The following is a 16,732-nucleotide window of genomic DNA, read 5'->3' as shown; positions in this document are numbered from 1 at the left end:
AAAAAATGAATTTCAAGGGTAATATGGGGATATGAAATTTTTTCCCATATCGTATGTTACGTATATTTAAATGAAAAGATAAATTGAATTTTACGTATGATATTAAAAAAAATGCTTTTAATGTGTGGATGAGATAAAATAATTCAAAATGAAATTAAGAGTGATAGTGAGAATATTATAGTTTATCTCTTTAGTTTACATACTAATCCATTTAATAAATTTTAGCTCAATTAAAATATTTACAAAATAAGTGAATTCAGTTTTATAGATTTCCAATACAAAAATAGTTACAAAAGTTTAAAAAACAACATATAATTAATTTCAATAAATTAAACGATTGTTAGTTTTAACAAAAATGTTAAATAAGGTATAAGGTCAATATAATGTCTATTTCAATCACATTATCATAGAAAAATTCTCCATATTAGCCCTCTCCTCCTTTAAAATCGCATCACTTTTTATTTTAGTGTGTACTTTTGTTTTTACATTTTTTTATTACGATCTAATCGTCTTTCTTTAAATCTCATTTCTGCAAAGTTTGTTTTGTTTTACTGTCATACTTATTATCTATTTATTTTTTGTATTATAATCCAACTGAAATTTCTTCTATCAATTTTCATGGAAAAAGCAAATAATGTATTCTAATAAGAATAGGTTGAGTAATTTGAGTGCACATATAAATACCCTCAAAGTCTACATTCCATAGTCTCATTACTAATTTGCTTCTTTTCCAACATCATCTTCCTAAAACCCCAACACCATAAGCAAAAGTGAACAAAATCTTCCTAAATTTATGTACTCTTTTAGTCATGTATCTTTAATTGTTCCTTCATTTTGTTCATCCTTTTCTCATCTAAAACAAATCTCTATAATCCTTGTCCCTTGATCATTATTCATAACATTAATCTTCATTTCTCAAGCCATCATGAAACATCCAAAAGATCACTCTTCCTTCATTATATTCCCTTCAAAAAAAATCATTTTTTCTCTCATTTTTTGTCTTTTCCTTTCACTTTTTCTCACAATCTACTCTCTTAAATCCCTCTACTCCCCTCTTTCTCTCCCTATCCACGTCTCGATACCCGAACCTGAACCTGAACCTGAACCCGCACCTGCATCCGACACAACCAAACTCAACCACATTGTATTTGGTATTGGGGCCGCAGCAAATAAATGGGGCCGCCGCAAAGAATTCATTAAACTATGGTGGCAACCCAACATTACTCGTGGGTACGTCTTCCTAGACCGACCCGTTACCCTATCAAAAACCGAAAAACTTAATGAATACCCGACCCTAAAAATATCCGAAGATATCAATAAATTTAATTACCCGACCAAGTTGAGAGATGGTATCCGGATAACCCGAATCATATCCGAATTGGTTCGGATGGGTCTTGAAGACATTAGATGGTACGTTATGGGAGATGACGATACTATATTTTTCCCGGATAATTTGGTTCGGGTCTTACAAAAATATGATCATAATAAAATGTATTATATTGGGAGTAATTCAGAAACACATATGCAAAATCTTAATTTTGCACATGATATGGCTTTTGGTGGGGGTGGATTTGCTATAAGTTATACTTTAGCTTTTGCTATTGAAAAAATTCAGGATCGGTGTCTCCAAAGGTATACGGGTCTATATGGGTCCGATGATCGGATCCAGGCTTGTGTCTCCGAGCTCGGTGTCTCGCTAACGAAAGAACCCGGGTTTCATCAGGTTCGTTTTTTAGTTGTCACGTTACTAGTTTATATTCAACATATATTTATCATGGTTGGGATCAATTTTTTTAATTATTAATATTAATTTTTGATTGAATTGATTCGATGAAAATATAGGTAGGTTACTAATTTTAAGTTATGAATTTTATTAGTTTTATAATTATTTAAATTTTGAAATTACAAAATGTCACGTTATTTTAACAAGTTACTAGAGAATTATTGTTGTTAGTTTTGTTTTAAGTTTCACATGTTTGGTGTTAAATGATCATAGATTTGATGGGAGAATAGGTTACAAAAGTGAGTTTTGGTGAGTTTTTAGTTGAGTTTTAATAGGGTTAAAAGTAACGAATGCAATGCTATAAGTGTTGTACTTTGTTGGTAAAAAGTGTAGAAAATGTTCTAGTCTATAAATTCACAGGGACGGAGGAAGTATTTTCTCTGCTAAAATACTTGTTATATTACAAATATTTGTATTATTCAGCGTTTAAGCTTATTTTATATTTTGCGACTAATGTGTAAGAAAATATATCGTATAAAAAATAATATAGTCAAGTGGTATCTTATTTGAATCGTTTAATTACATACTTTCATAATATTAGTTTTTTTATAATTTTTAAATTAAATGTAGTTAAAAATATGATAATCAAAATAATCCATTAAATTCTATAAAAGTCAAATATAACAAGTATGATAGAACCGTAGAACTATGTTGTTTACTATCCACTATTTTGTCTATTCAATGGAGCCTAACCAAAAGTAACAAACTACCCTTTTCTTCTCAAGTTAGTTATTGAACGAGTTATAGGATCTAAACATAATCAATCAAACTTCTTTAGTTTATCCCTAATTTATTTATTTTATTTTTTTATTATTATTATTCTGTAAAATATAATTAATTTTTTGATTATAGTGTAGATTGAGGAGGACAGAGTTACGTAATAATGGGAGCACATAATTTCATAGAATTATTTATCTTATAGCATATCATAACATATTTATAAAATATTACGATTCTATAATATAATTCTATTGATTTCAATCCTATGTCCTTATCGAGATCCCAACTTTAAAAACGGAGCTAATTAACCTTCCCAATTTCCAAATGGTTACAAAACATCTTGAGTGATTTTCCAAGGAACAAGAATAAGTCAAAGAAGAAACAAGAAAGTTGTAAAGACCCCAAAATAAATGGACTCAATCAAGACTATTTATGGACCCACAAGATTGTAATTCCAAATTCCAGGTTCATAACTAAATTTTGATGACCTTAAGCCCTTGTTTCCAATTTCAATTGGACAAGTGTTTTAGAACATTGAAACTATACTAAATCCTTTTGGTTTTTGTGTACCATTTGAAGTATTCTTAAATACCCCAACTAAGAAGGTGCCTTAATTTGTGGGGTAGAAATATCGAATTGGAGATAGCTATATTGAAACATTGTTTCTGATCGTAGGTGAGGTAGACATTTATCTAAGATTTAGAGTTCGAAAGAAGCTCAATACTTCAGCTCATTAATATTATCACGTAGGACGTGGAATATCGTTTGTAATTATCCTAATACTTTAATTTTAGCATGTATGTTTTATTAGATCCATTCTTTTATCAATTAAGAAATACATGACATGTCGTATAATATATAGGGGTATGTCTTCTATTATTTTGTCGAATGCCCACTAAAAACCAAAATCAACTCTCTATAGAGAAGCCTATTCATTTCATTTTGTCTAGGCCTTATAAAATGCCAAGAACGCAATGCCGGTGAAGCATCATGTTGCACATGCTTAATAGCTACCGCGATGCAGTATAACAATAAGCTTAAAACTTATGGTTAAAGTTCTTACAATACATATATGTATATTATATACTTTATCAGAAACATTATCTGAAGTGCAAATATTTTACCTAACTTAACCTAATAAAGTATTTTTTGCAGTTTGATGTATATGGCAACTTATTTGGTATCCTAACAGCACATCCAATAGCACCATTAGTGAGTTTGCACCATTTAGAGAAAGTTGATCCAATCTTCCCTTACATGGGTCGTCTTCAAGCCCTACAACGCCTAAAAATTCCATCAAAACTCGACTCATATTCTTTAATGCAACAATCAATTTGTTACGACACAACCCGAAATTGGACGATCTCAGTCTCATGGGGATACGCAGTTCAAATAATACGAGGTACTATAACACCAAGAGAAATGCAAAGACCTTCTAGAACATTCTTTAATTGGTACAAAAGAGATGAACCTTCTAGTTTTTCTTTTAATACAAAGCCACTTAGTAAACACCCTTGTGAAAAACCCTACATTTATTATCTTACTAATGGTGTGTTTAATGATATGGTTAACGAAAGTGTGACCGATTATTTGGTGCATCAAATGCCTCATCCTTGGTGTTGGTGGGACATGGTTGATAATCCTCAAAAGATTCATAGGGTTCAAGTTTATAAGAAGCCTAATCCAAATAAATGGGATGAGGTAATTTTTTTTATGTATTTCTTTAAAATTTTTTAGTTCGTTTTGTCTTTTTTAATAAGTTTAAAGGGACAAAAAAAATTGAATTTATTTCTTTATTTTTTTAAAAAATTGGGAATATTATTAATAAAAATATTGGCATAAAAAACCCCGAGAGGGAAAAAAGCCATTGATTTTTGGCTTTTTGAACTACTTTTTCTTGAATAAGCAGCCAATAATCAGTAAATAATTTTTATCAAATATCACCTGAATATTTTTCAGCCAATACTTTTAACTGATCAAACCATCTAACAACACTGACTAATAATGTGTTAATAAGTTTATTGTGATTTTTTTATGTGGCAGGCTCCAAGAAGGGATTGTTGTAGGGTGTTGCAAACAGACAAGCAAGATACAGTGGTAGTTAATGTAGGGGAATGTAGAGAAGGGGAAGCCATTGAACCACTATAAACAAATACTCAATTTTTGGCTTTATATATATTTTGAGAATCTCTTCATTTTTTTTTTTACTTCCTTCTTTTTTGCTAGATATTCCGATAGATAGCTTATCATATATATATATATATATATATATATATATATATATATATATATATATATATATATATATATATATATATATATATATATATATATATATATATATATATATATATATATATATATGAAATGAAATATAAAAAATGAATCCGCAAATTATAATTTAGTCTCCATACTTGATTTGTTCATGTTATTTTTTTTTAAATCTTAAAAATTGTTTGCACCACTATATTTGTCCTTAGAAAATCAACTTTTTTCTTATCTGACTTATATCAACGAGTCCACACGTGTGCAACTTATATAAAATTACATATTATGGTGAATTGAATATTTACTACTTTCATGATGAAAAATGGCTAAGCCACACCAGTTTGTATTGTCTTTTTTATTTTTAGTTTTCAGTATTTTAAAAACTAAAAATACAAAATACAAAACCAAAAAAGTAGTTTTCACTCATTAGTTGTCAGTTTTTATAAAGTACCAACAAATTATGTTAAATGTATGTCTATATACTCTTATAACATCAAGGAGGTGGTTGTAGCCTTTATTAATATTGTTAAAATTTTAATTCTAATAATATTGGGTAGATTATTAAAACCCTTAACATAAAATTTTTTTCTTCTATTCATTCATATATGATCCTGTTAGAGTAGGATAACGAATGCGGAAGTATGGGCCTAAAGGTGGCACGAAAGGTTAATGACCATGGCTAGAAGGTGCACTAATGAAACATGGTTATATGTAATTATTAAGGTGATTTAAGTAATTAAAGTAATATAAACATAACTCCAAGATTTAAGGTGGTTCACCATTTATGAGGCTACATCCACCATCCTAGGCTAGTGTATCATTATGTATTTGAAGGATAGAGGAGCTTGAAAGCTCATTACAATGTTGAAGGAATTACATCAAAGGAGAGTAGTGTGAGCTATACATTTGAGTAGAGAATTAAAAAAGAATGGCAAGGAGAATGGGAGGCTTAAGCTCTAAGCTTGGCTTTTCATACTACATAAAACATATACACATATATATAGGCAAGGTGTAACAATATGGGACAACATCTTAAAGTGGACAGCAGCTAAGAAAAGACTCCAGAGGCAACAGGCTGTAGTGTTGGCTGTGGCTTGCTTGCTTTGCTTGACTTTCCTTATCCATGTATGCTTCGATCTCCAATGCTCTTACACATTGCATTTAGGACTGAATATTTTCTCTCATAGCCTTTACATGTCAAAGATACATAATCAATAGTAATTGCCAAACAAGCCAAAAAACAAAGTGTGATGTGTCCTTTACCATCCATAATAATACATACTTAAAGTCTAGTAATCTTAGTTTGTTACTTTAACCTTTAAGACCAAATTCTTCTATACTTTAATTGTCATCCAACACATGACTAATTAATACAAGACTCAAGTCACACTTCTTTCAATCTCCACGTTGACTTGAGTCAACCAAATGAAGATCGCCTTCAACAAACACAAATCCAACAACACTCCAAAAACACTTAATCAAAGGCACTAAAGCATACTCACCAAACACTTATACATCAAGATGACCATATGAAAATGTCTTAGAAAGACACAAGTAGAGTACACACCAAAGACTTACAAAATCAACCAAGAACACCATGAACTTGTTGATAGGAAGTTGTACTTAAAGGAAATACATTTTTGCTCAAACAACAAATTTGCCTCAAATTGTGGTTCTTTATCAAAAAACAAGATACTTGGATTAAGTTTGTGGAAACATGAATGCAAACAACTATGAGCATGGTGCCAAACAAAATGTTTTCACAACAATTGGTTCCATCAATGTCTAAAATGAATCGGTCACCATCATCATAACTCCACCTTCACCAATGCATCATCAAACCCACATAAACATACTAGTACCAAGTGACATTAAGTTATCTCAAATTTGGGGACATAAAGTGGTTTCGGAACCTTAGAGTCAAATCATAACCACCCTTATACTCAAATAGCAAATAAGAGCAACCAATTTCACCACAAAATCATTAAAATGATTAACATATGCATTTTCAACATGCTTATCATAAAACATAACTAGCTTGGCATAACTAGTCCTAAACTTGCAATCAAACATCAAAATATGATCACCAAAAAATAATTACCTAGTCATGACTTTTGTTCATATTTTTCCTAAAAAGACTTTATCCATTAGTCTTACTTCTTACAAGCACACCTTTGCTAATCAACAAAATAAAAAACTTATGTGAAAGTGATGAAAGACAAAACCTTTGATCAAGATTCACTTAAAAAACTCACTTTCCAACTTATCTCAACCAAAGTAAGGATTTTTAACTCAAAAATTTGTAAGAGAAAAATATAGCAAAATAACAAATCAAGAGTGTGAAACAAAAATCCCAACAAATCTTGAACCATTTAAACAAACATATCCATTTTAATGGAATGTGAAAAATTTGAGTTGAGGTTTCAAGAAACATTCTTACCAACTCCAAATAAGGGGGATGAACAACAAACTCATTAAGAGCAATTAAAATGGAGAGACTCTTTGACCATCAAGAGCAACCCAACTAACCCCTTTACTCTTCTCTTTTACCCAACTTGTCTCAATACCTCTCTTGAGACTTTAAATTTGAGTCTTTGAAATGCTTCTTCTCACTTTAAGTTTCCATTCATCTTTTAACACCTTTTTAACACCAAAATAAAACTCATTTCACCTTAACTTACCCAAAAACAGAATTTTAACTTCACCAAAACCTTTGTTCATTATAGGTGGTTGAGCACAACCCAAAACACCAAACCATAATAATCATCAACCAAACCTTTGGCTCTGATACCAATTGTTAGAGTAGGGTAACGAATGCGGAAACGTGGGCCTAAAGGTGGCATTATGTGTTTAAAGGATAGAGGAGCATGAGTGCTTATTACAATGTTGAAGGAATTACCACTAATGGAAAAAAAACATATCTGCTGCGTGACATTTGCTGCGATTTTTAGCAAATGCAGCATTAAATAGCATAAAAAAATTAGGAAAATAAAAATAAAGATTAAATGCTGCGGTTTCTTGATGCCCTCAGCAAATAAGTGGTTATGTGCTGCGGTTTTATGTGGCTCGCAGCAATTAAGTTCTTATATGCTGCGGTTTTCTGTTGGCCTGCAGCAATTAAGTTCTCATAAATTAAAAACCCACCTTTTAACATTCCATTTTCATAAACCCTTATAGTACTATTGCATAAACCCACGAAAACATGTACGGTTCCATCGTCTTCTTCCTTCAAGTTTCAATTTTTCTTCAAACCCAGAAAATTTCATCATCTTCATCTTCATCTTGCTACTGTCTTCACACACGCCTTTAACTTGCTACTGTACTCATCTTGCTACTGTCTTCGTTCCATTTCTTTAAGGTTCCATTGTTTGCTTAAAAAAACCCACGAAAAATTTTGCTTCAAACCCACGAAAAAATTTTCTTTTTCTTCACTGTTTTCATTCTTCTTCATTTGCTTTAAAAACCCACGAAAGAGTTCAAGGTATTTCGTTTGGTTTTTGTTTTTTGTTGTCTTGTTTTTTGAGAAATGGTTAGAATTACTAATTTTTTTTTCTTGTTTCATTGTAGGTCACATCGTAGCTATTCTTCATCTAGATACACAAGGTAATTTCTTTTGATACCAATTTTCATTGTTTTTCAAATTTTTAGGGTTAAATGATGTTGTTTATTATTTATAGTTTAAATGTGATTATATTTAGAATGTATTAGTTCTTAATATTACATTTTTCCAAGTTTATATTATTAGTATGTTAATTATTTTGTTTTATATGCATGAATATTAATATGAATGTTAATTAATTAGTTGTCCAAATTTATGAATGTGATTTTATTTTTATTGTTTTTATATGATGTTAGTATTAGTTGTTAGTATGAATATTAATAATGGTTATTAGAATAAATATAATTTGAACAATTTAAAAAAAGTTGTATTATTATTAGGGTTAATTAGGGTTAAAACAATGTTGTTATTAGAATATACATATTTTTTGAACAATTTATAGATTATGAAGGTTAATTATTGTAAATTAGGGTTAAATGGATGATTATTACTTAAATTTGTGGTTAAATTAGGGTTAAGTATATATGTTAAAAAGTTGTTATTAATTTTGTTTTGAATTAATTAATCACACTAATTAGGATGACAAAAGATCATTCTTGGATGTATGGAAGCATTGAATTGTCAGAATTTATTGATGGCGTATTAGAATTTTGTAGTATTGCGGTTGAACATCATCAAGTTAGAACGGGGGGAGTTGGTTTTTATTGCCCATGTGTCACTTGTGGCAATGTATCAAAGGTAGATAGTGTTCATATCCTTAGGGAGTACATACTTCGACGTGGGTTTAGGCCTCAATATCATGTTTGGTTTTGGCATGGTGAGGAGGGAGTTTACAAAGAGAAAAGTGTTGTTGAGGACGTCAATAATGATGCAAAATCAAGGCTGATTAAGACCTTGATTATGCAATGATTAATGTGTAGCGGAAGCCTTGATTTATTACACACACAAAAACAACAAATGATGATGAACAGAACACTTAACACACAGAAACAACAGCATATAGTGCACTTTTCTACTGCTGTTTTAAACCGCAGCATTTATAATAAGTCATCTGCTGCTATCACTAATGCTTGGGGCCAAAATCGCATCATATTATGGCAAAAAAACAGCAGCAAATGAGGTATTTTCCACTAGTGTACATCAATGGAGAGCAATATGAGCTATACATTTGAGAAGAGAATTAAAAAAGAATGGTAAGGAGAATGGGAGGCTCAACCTCTAAGCTTGGCTCTTCATACTACATACAACATACACACATATATATAGGCAAGTTGTAACAATATGGGACAGCATCTTAAAGTGGACAGCAGCTAAGAAAAGACTCCAGAGGTAGCAGGCTGCAGTGTTGGTTGTGGCTTGCTTGCTTTGCTTGACTTTTCTTATTCATGTATGCTTCGGTCTCCAATGCTCTTACACATTGCATTTAGGACTGAATATTTGCTCTCCTAGCCTTCACATGTCAAAGATACACCATCAATAGTACTATGTACTATTGATTTTCATACAAGCCAAAAAACAAAGTGTGATGAGTCCTTGACCATCCATAATAATGCATACTTACGGTCTAGTTATCTTATTTTGTTACTTTAACTTTTAAGACTAAATTCTTCTCCACTTTAATTGTCAATCCAACGCATGACTAAATAATACAAGACTCAAGTCACACTTCTTTTAGATCCGATATTTATTCCTTAATCTTGTTATCTATATCATATTTAGAATCTTAATAAAATCATACTTTTTTTTAAGGTTAACATGATCGTAGTACTTTGTGAAATTGGTGTTAAGATCAAATCGATAAGATCATATTTAAAATCTTAATATAAAATCAAACAATCATTAACACATGGTAAAAGTTTTATCTCTAGTCACAATTATTCATTATAAAAGTTTAAATTATGATTAAAGTTACTCCAATTTGACTTTATCTTGTTATTATTAAAAGTAATTTATTAAAAATGTCAAAAGCAAACATGCAAACATAAAATTAAAGTGTTACAAATCTCAATAGGAAATACAAATTAGCATACAAGAGGGGGAAGTGCAGCATTTTGACCTGTTAGGTTGATTAATAGAACACTTATAAAATATCATGTAAATTTTTTTGATAAAATTTAAAAATAGTTTTCTTATAGTATTGTCCTCTATTTTTATTAATTGTAAAATACTTCACTCAAAAAGCTCTTACATATAAGAATAAAGTATACTTCTCATGTAAATTTTTTTGTTAATTTATTTTAAATAGTTTTCTTATTATATAGGCCCAAAATAAGTTTTTAAGTCAAAATTATGTAATACTACCTCTATGGCTCCGTATTTTATTAATAGCTATACTTTATTCTTATATGTAAGAGCTTTTTGAGTGAAGTATTTTACAATTAATAAAAATAGAGAACGTATTAAACTCAAAAAAAATAAAAACAAAAATAGTTTAATTATTCACCAAATTTTTTAGAAATAAATGAGATAAGTTAAATTTGGTCGAATTGACATTAATTAAATTCATTTGACAGATCTAGCCATTTATATAAGACCAAAATAATATGCTGCCCACAGGCCATAGCCGACAATAGCTGTCGCCTGTCAGACGCGTATAACCCAATACCCACGAAACAAACCAACAGTATTAGCACCCACATTAGTTTAATCTCCTTCGTCTACCTTTTAATTATATTCTTCCGGGTTATTAAATTTAACATATTTTTTATTTAGTCCGTTTTAATGATGCGTCACGTTAAATCTTTGTGTTCACTCTTTTATATATGAGTCATAATCTAACAAACACCCTAAGTCGTTTATTAATAAGAATAAAAATATATTTGAAATAATAATTAGGAAATAAAGATGGGGCTAGCAGATTCAGTTTCGCTCGCTTTATTTGTTTGCAGGAACCTCTATTTATGAGGTTTTTTCTGAGAATTATTTGGTGGATCTTTTTGAATGAAAGGACTTTTTGTTCGAATTCTCCTTTATGGATATGAATTAACGTCTTTTTTTCATTTCTAGACCCTAATCATAGTTTTCTTTCCTATGAGCAGGATGCAACGAGTAATGATGATGAAGATAATTAGGAAAAAAAATATGAAAGCTAAATATAATATAATATAATATATTAGTCCATAATTAAGTAATACTCTCTCCTATTCATTTTACTTGTCATATTTACTTTTTTACACTTATCGAGGTAAAATTTTAACTTTTAATATCTCTAATTATGCTTAATCAAAAATCATGAAAAGTTAATTTTAATAATCCTTGCATTAAGACAAATAAAATAAGACCATACTTGACTATATTTTAACTTATAAATTAAGAATAAACTACAAATTAAAAGAGATTGGTGAATAGTGAAAAAAAATAAATAAGACAAGTAAAATGAATAAGAGGGAGTAAATTCTAAATTTTATAACATATTAAGTGATAAGATTAATATTTACATAATTAAAAGTTTAAAATTTATACTAATTTTTTAATTTTCGTGCTATTTAACAATGAGGCAAAATAATAAGAAGGGATTAACAAACATAAATTCTAGTGAAATACAATTTTATTAAGAGACCATCTCTAATTAAATTAACAAATAAATAAAAAAATATAAAATAAGAATAAATATTAAACTTTTATTAATTGGGTCTGAGTGGTTGATCAGTGAATAGACAACTTCAAAGTTCAAATCCAATGCCTGTGGTACTACAACTACAAGATCCGTGTTTTCTGATTTATTTCCTTCAAAACTCTTTTTCTTCACTTTTCCTCTGACTTTGTCTCTAATTCTTGTCTCATCGCCATGAATAACTCTCAAATCATCACCTTTTTCTATATCCTTGTTCTTCTCCCTCTCTTTTCATCCTCTTTTACTTCAATCGATGATTACTTGATCAATTGTGGTTCATCTCTTTCCTCAATCACTGATTCTTACAATCGCAAGTTTTCTGGTGATGAATCATCGAGTTTTGAATCAGTTAAATTGTCCGCAAGTCGAACGAGTTCGATTCTGAATTCAGATTCATCATCTGGGCTTTATAATTCTGCAAGGGTTTTTAAAAAGTCGTCGAAATATGTGTTTAGAATCAAAGAAAAAGGTGCCCATTTGGTTCGTCTTCATTTTCATCGATTTGATTCATCTAGGTTTGATCTTTCTAATGCTCAATTTCATGTTTTAGCTAATGGGTATTTGTTATTGAATGATTTTAGTGGATTAACTATGAAAAAAACACTTGAAATTAAGGAGTATGTTTTGTGGGTTGATGATAATAAGCTTGAAATTGTATTTAAACCTTCAAAGAAATCTAATTTTGGGTTTGTTAATGCAATTGAAGTTATTTCTGCACCTAAAGACTTGATCTCAGATGTAGCCCAATTTGTAGATTCTAATGGGGTTGTTAGAATTGATGGACTTTCTAAAAATGGGTTTGAAACTATGTTTAGGGTTAATGTTGGAGGACCTAAAGTTACCCCTTTTAATGATTCTTTATGGAGAACATGGGAACATGATGAAGGGTTTTTGGAATCAGATAAAGAATCTAAACAAGTTCATTTTGGTGGTAGAATTAAGTATCAAGAAGGTGGAGCTAGCCGCGAAATTGCTCCTGATAATGTGTATAATAGTGCTAGAATGATTAATGGTTTGAAGAATTCTGGTGTTTCCAAGAGTTATTTGACTTGGGGGTTCCCAATTACTGATGGGTTTAAGTATCTTGTAAGAACCCATTTTTGTGATATTGCAAGTGTAGTTCTTGGATCATTGTATTTCAATGTGTATGTTAACGGACATTTGGCTATCGAAAACTTGGATTTGTCGACGATTACTAACAGTTTAGCTTCCCCTTACTATGCTGATTTTGTGGTGGAAGGAGATAATGGGATTGTTACGGTTAGTATAGGGCCTTCGGTTTTGAGCTCATCTTTAGGAGTTGATGCATTGTTGAATGGTATTGAAGTTTTCAAGATTAGCAACTCGATGGATAGTCTTGATGGAACGGTATCTGCGAAGTCGATCTTGAGAAGATGTAGGGGCGGTCATGGCGGGTTTATGGTGCCTCTTATAGCTGCTGTCGGGTTATTGGTTGCTGCTTCGGTGGTGTTGCGTAAAAGATTAGTGTCTGTTCATGGTTCTGTATCATGGTCTCGAATTCCTGATGAAGTTTCCGAAGTTAGTTTGAAATCAACCCGTTTGTAATGTGGCTAATTGAGTTATATACGGAAGTGAACGGGGTGTTTATATTTGTAACTTGTTAAGATATGTTTCGTGTTTGATGCTCGAAAATGGAGCTGTGGAGAACTTTTGACATAAGGCGGTGCCGGATGTGAAAAGCAGTTATATGCTTGACTTGTTCTTCAGCTATGTAAGTAACCTTGTATTGTGAAGTGTTCTTCGAATTATCCTTTGTTGATGTATAAATTAATTTGCATCTATTCTATACTTATTGATTTTGTTGTTTGAGTGTAATAGAAGTATAATATGAAGGCGTAACTATAAGAACAAACCGTCATGGATGTATTTCTTGTAACTTATTGGAAGGATATGATTGATTGCTATGAATTCTTTCTTTAACTTAAGGCGATTGCTTGTTGTCGTCTTATTAATTTGTTATTGCATTTATCATTCTGCTCATCTCTTGATCTGTGCGAGTTGATGTGAATGGATCTTATCAATTAGTAAGTTCCTTTGGGGGTGTTTGAATGGCATGCCGGACTTGGGGCGAGGGAATGGGAATATAGGAAAAGAAAGGCCCGAGTCCTTGTTTGGTTTACTAGGAAGAGGATTAGGGAAGAGACTTAAGGTTTGATCAAAGTCCCCGAGAAAAAATTCCTTAGGGTATATAGGTATTTAAGGTTGTTACTTTAGCCCCATAGGCTCAACTGAATATCTAGCATAACAAACATGAGATGGGACGTTTTTTGAGCCCCAAAATTTCACCCCAAGTCACAACTAAAAGTCGAACGTTTCCGTTCTAATTTGCCAAACACCCCCTTATTGTTTGTGGCTACAACATGAAAGGAAAAAGGAAGGGGTTGAAAAGAAAAATGATTTCTTTCTTGCAAAAGGAAAATGATTTCAACCTTTAGGAATGCTGCTTTCCCTTACAAACCACATAAAGGAACTAGAAAATATTACTTTCTGGGAAAATGCATGTTTTCCTTTTCATCAAACACACCTTAACTTTCACCGAGCACTGACATCGGAACTTCCGTAAGAGTTTTTATACTCGCTCGTTCGGGCATGTAATAGGCCTTAACCCCTCCCAAGGTCTCAACACTCTAACAAAAAAAGAACAATCGTTTGCTAACATTAGACTATTGGGTTGCAGGCAGCATCTTGTTAGAACCCATTTTTGTGATACTGCAAGTGTGGTGCTCGGTTTTTTGTATTTCCTTGTGTATGATAGTAGTCTTTTGACAATCGAAAACTTGGGTTTGTCGACAATCATGAAGAGTTTACCGGGCTGTTAGTGTTATTATTATAGGACCTTCCAATCTCATTTGATTTTTTAACATTATTCATCTATCATATTTATTATGTGCTTTGTTCTTAATCTATAAGTTACAACATAGTCATGTGGGATCTTATTTGATTCGTCTTATCGTAAATTTTATTAATATCACTTTTTAGAATATTTACTCAAGCACAATTAGATATATTTAAGATTGAAAACGCACATTGACAAATGTGTCAAAACCAAATGGAATATTTAAAGTGAATAGGAGGAAATATTATTTACCGATATGGAGGTGAGTACTGAGTACTATGCAAAATACCTTAGTGGTCTTATTACGTGTGCGAGTTGATTTCCGAAGATGCAGGGAAAGAAAATACGGTTAATTGGTTGTGACTTGGTATTACATAAACGATTAATGGCTGATTCGTGATTCTGTACATCGATCTTGTGGATGTTTTTGAATTTAACTTTACACCCAAAGATGTTTAATCAATTTTATTTATGTTAATTCATTAAACTCATGTTCAACTTGCATACCATCAATTTATGTTTCATATCTTTGATAGATATGTTCATTAACATAAGTTAAATGATAAAAAACTATTTTCTACAAAATAAACATAAACTCAAACCACAAACAAACTCCTATAATCCAAACACACAAACTCTAATAAATTAATATTACAATCTAAAACAACAAGTTAACTAAAATAATCTCTTATGAAATAATTTGAAGTCAAAGCTAGAATGCTATAGATGAAAATGGGGGTGTTCAATTGACAATAGTAAAAGTGAAGATTAAGTCAAACCCTTAAATTAGAAAGAAAAAAAGGAAGATGCAAAAAAATTACTAAATAGTGCTTTTGATCAATGCAAGTATGTCTTAAAATACTTGGGTGATATCCTAATAGTGAAGAATAATAGATGACAATTCATGCCCTAAAGTAAAAGTGAAAATTAAGTCAAATCCAAAAACCAAATAATATGAAAAAAAAAAAAAAATTGTTCATTATGGTTGCTATATATCACTTTTCATGTAATTCAATTTCTTATTTTGATCATTTATATCTAGAGTTATGTATATTAAAAATTATAAAAAAATTAATATTATGAATATGTGCAATTAAATAAATCAAATAAAATCTCATTTGACTATATTTTTTCTTATACATTACCAGCAATATAAGAAATAAACTTTACTGGTGAACAGTGTTAAAAATACAAGACATATGTAGTAAGTTCACACCAAGTATGTTCTTGAATACTTTAGTGGTGCCAAATTGAAAAAGAAACAAGAGATTTGAGTGATTCAAGTACCTTAAATGGAGGTAGTGAATGAGTGTGCGTTTTACCTTTTGAATTTTAGGAGAAAGTTTGGAAAATAAAATTACGAAAAAGAAAGTTTTTATAGTATTTTTGACCCAACATTAAGTTGCACTTACTAACTCCGACCCGTTGCTTCTTCTAAGTCAAACTTCATTTGATTGGAAAAAGTTAGCAAGTGCGATCTATTGCCTTCAAAAGTTCAAATCAAATAAAATTTGATTGTTTTAAAGAGTGGGGGGTTGTAGTTAGTAACTATAATTCATTTCTTTTTGGTTATTTGACACGGCGGCAATTTGAAAAATTATTTTAGCGGAAAGTTTATTTTTTTCTTAAATTATTCCAAAAACAATGATTAAAAATTAAAAAAATCTCTCCTTGGCACATATTTTTTTTATTATAAGAATAATTTAGTTGGTAATTTTAAATAATAAATAGACACAAGAAGACACACATCTAACATGAGGTCCACCAAGCAAAAAGATGAGAGCCACACCAAAAACACACGAAAATTCAACAAATCACAAGGTTCCACACCCAAATAAATAGAGCCATTAATTTAACAATAATAAATTAATAAAATAATTATTAAAAGTCAAACATAATTCTTCTTGCACCACTTTAAGATATCAATGAGAA

The 16,732-nt window shown here is 30.6% G+C and overlaps 2 protein-coding genes across 2 annotated transcripts; both read left to right on the top strand.

Annotated features, from left to right (window-relative positions):
- The first annotated feature begins 925 nt into the window (after positions 1 to 925).
- LOC130810214 (uncharacterized) lies at positions 926 to 4,651 on the top strand. Its single transcript, XM_057676191.1, has 3 exons — positions 926 to 1,723; positions 3,659 to 4,204; positions 4,547 to 4,651. Exons 1-3 carry the CDS (start codon positions 926 to 928, stop codon positions 4,649 to 4,651), a joined length of 1,449 nt encoding a protein of 482 aa, XP_057532174.1.
- A 7,330-nt stretch (positions 4,652 to 11,981) lies between these two features.
- Positions 11,982 to 13,868, top strand: LOC130811349 (probable receptor-like protein kinase At5g24010). Its single transcript, XM_057677619.1, has one exon. The coding sequence runs from the start codon at positions 12,118 to 12,120 to the stop codon at positions 13,507 to 13,509; it is 1,392 nt and encodes a 463-aa protein (XP_057533602.1). The 5' UTR covers positions 11,982 to 12,117; the 3' UTR covers positions 13,510 to 13,868.
- Positions 13,869 to 16,732: the final 2,864 nt, after the last annotated feature.

This window comes from Amaranthus tricolor, chromosome 4 (assembly GCF_026212465.1).
Source record: "Amaranthus tricolor cultivar Red isolate AtriRed21 chromosome 4, ASM2621246v1, whole genome shotgun sequence".
Lineage (NCBI taxonomy): Eukaryota > Viridiplantae > Streptophyta > Magnoliopsida > Caryophyllales > Amaranthaceae > Amaranthus > Amaranthus tricolor.
Note: the sequence above shows the minus strand (reverse complement) of the source record. Positions and strands in the feature narration are given on the sequence as shown.

Coding starts and splice junctions, on each gene's coding strand:
- LOC130810214 (XM_057676191.1), top strand. CDS start 926: ATGAAACATCCAAAAGATCACTCTTCCTTCATTATATTCCCTTCAAAA. Junction 1,724..3,658: donor AAGAACCCGGGTTTCATCAG/GTTCGTTTTTTA, acceptor TATTTTTTGCAG/TTTGATGTATATGGCAACTT. Junction 4,205..4,546: donor ATCCAAATAAATGGGATGAG/GTAATTTTTTTT, acceptor TTTATGTGGCAG/GCTCCAAGAAGGGATTGTTG.
- LOC130811349 (XM_057677619.1), top strand. CDS start 12,118: ATGAATAACTCTCAAATCATCACCTTTTTCTATATCCTTGTTCTTCTC.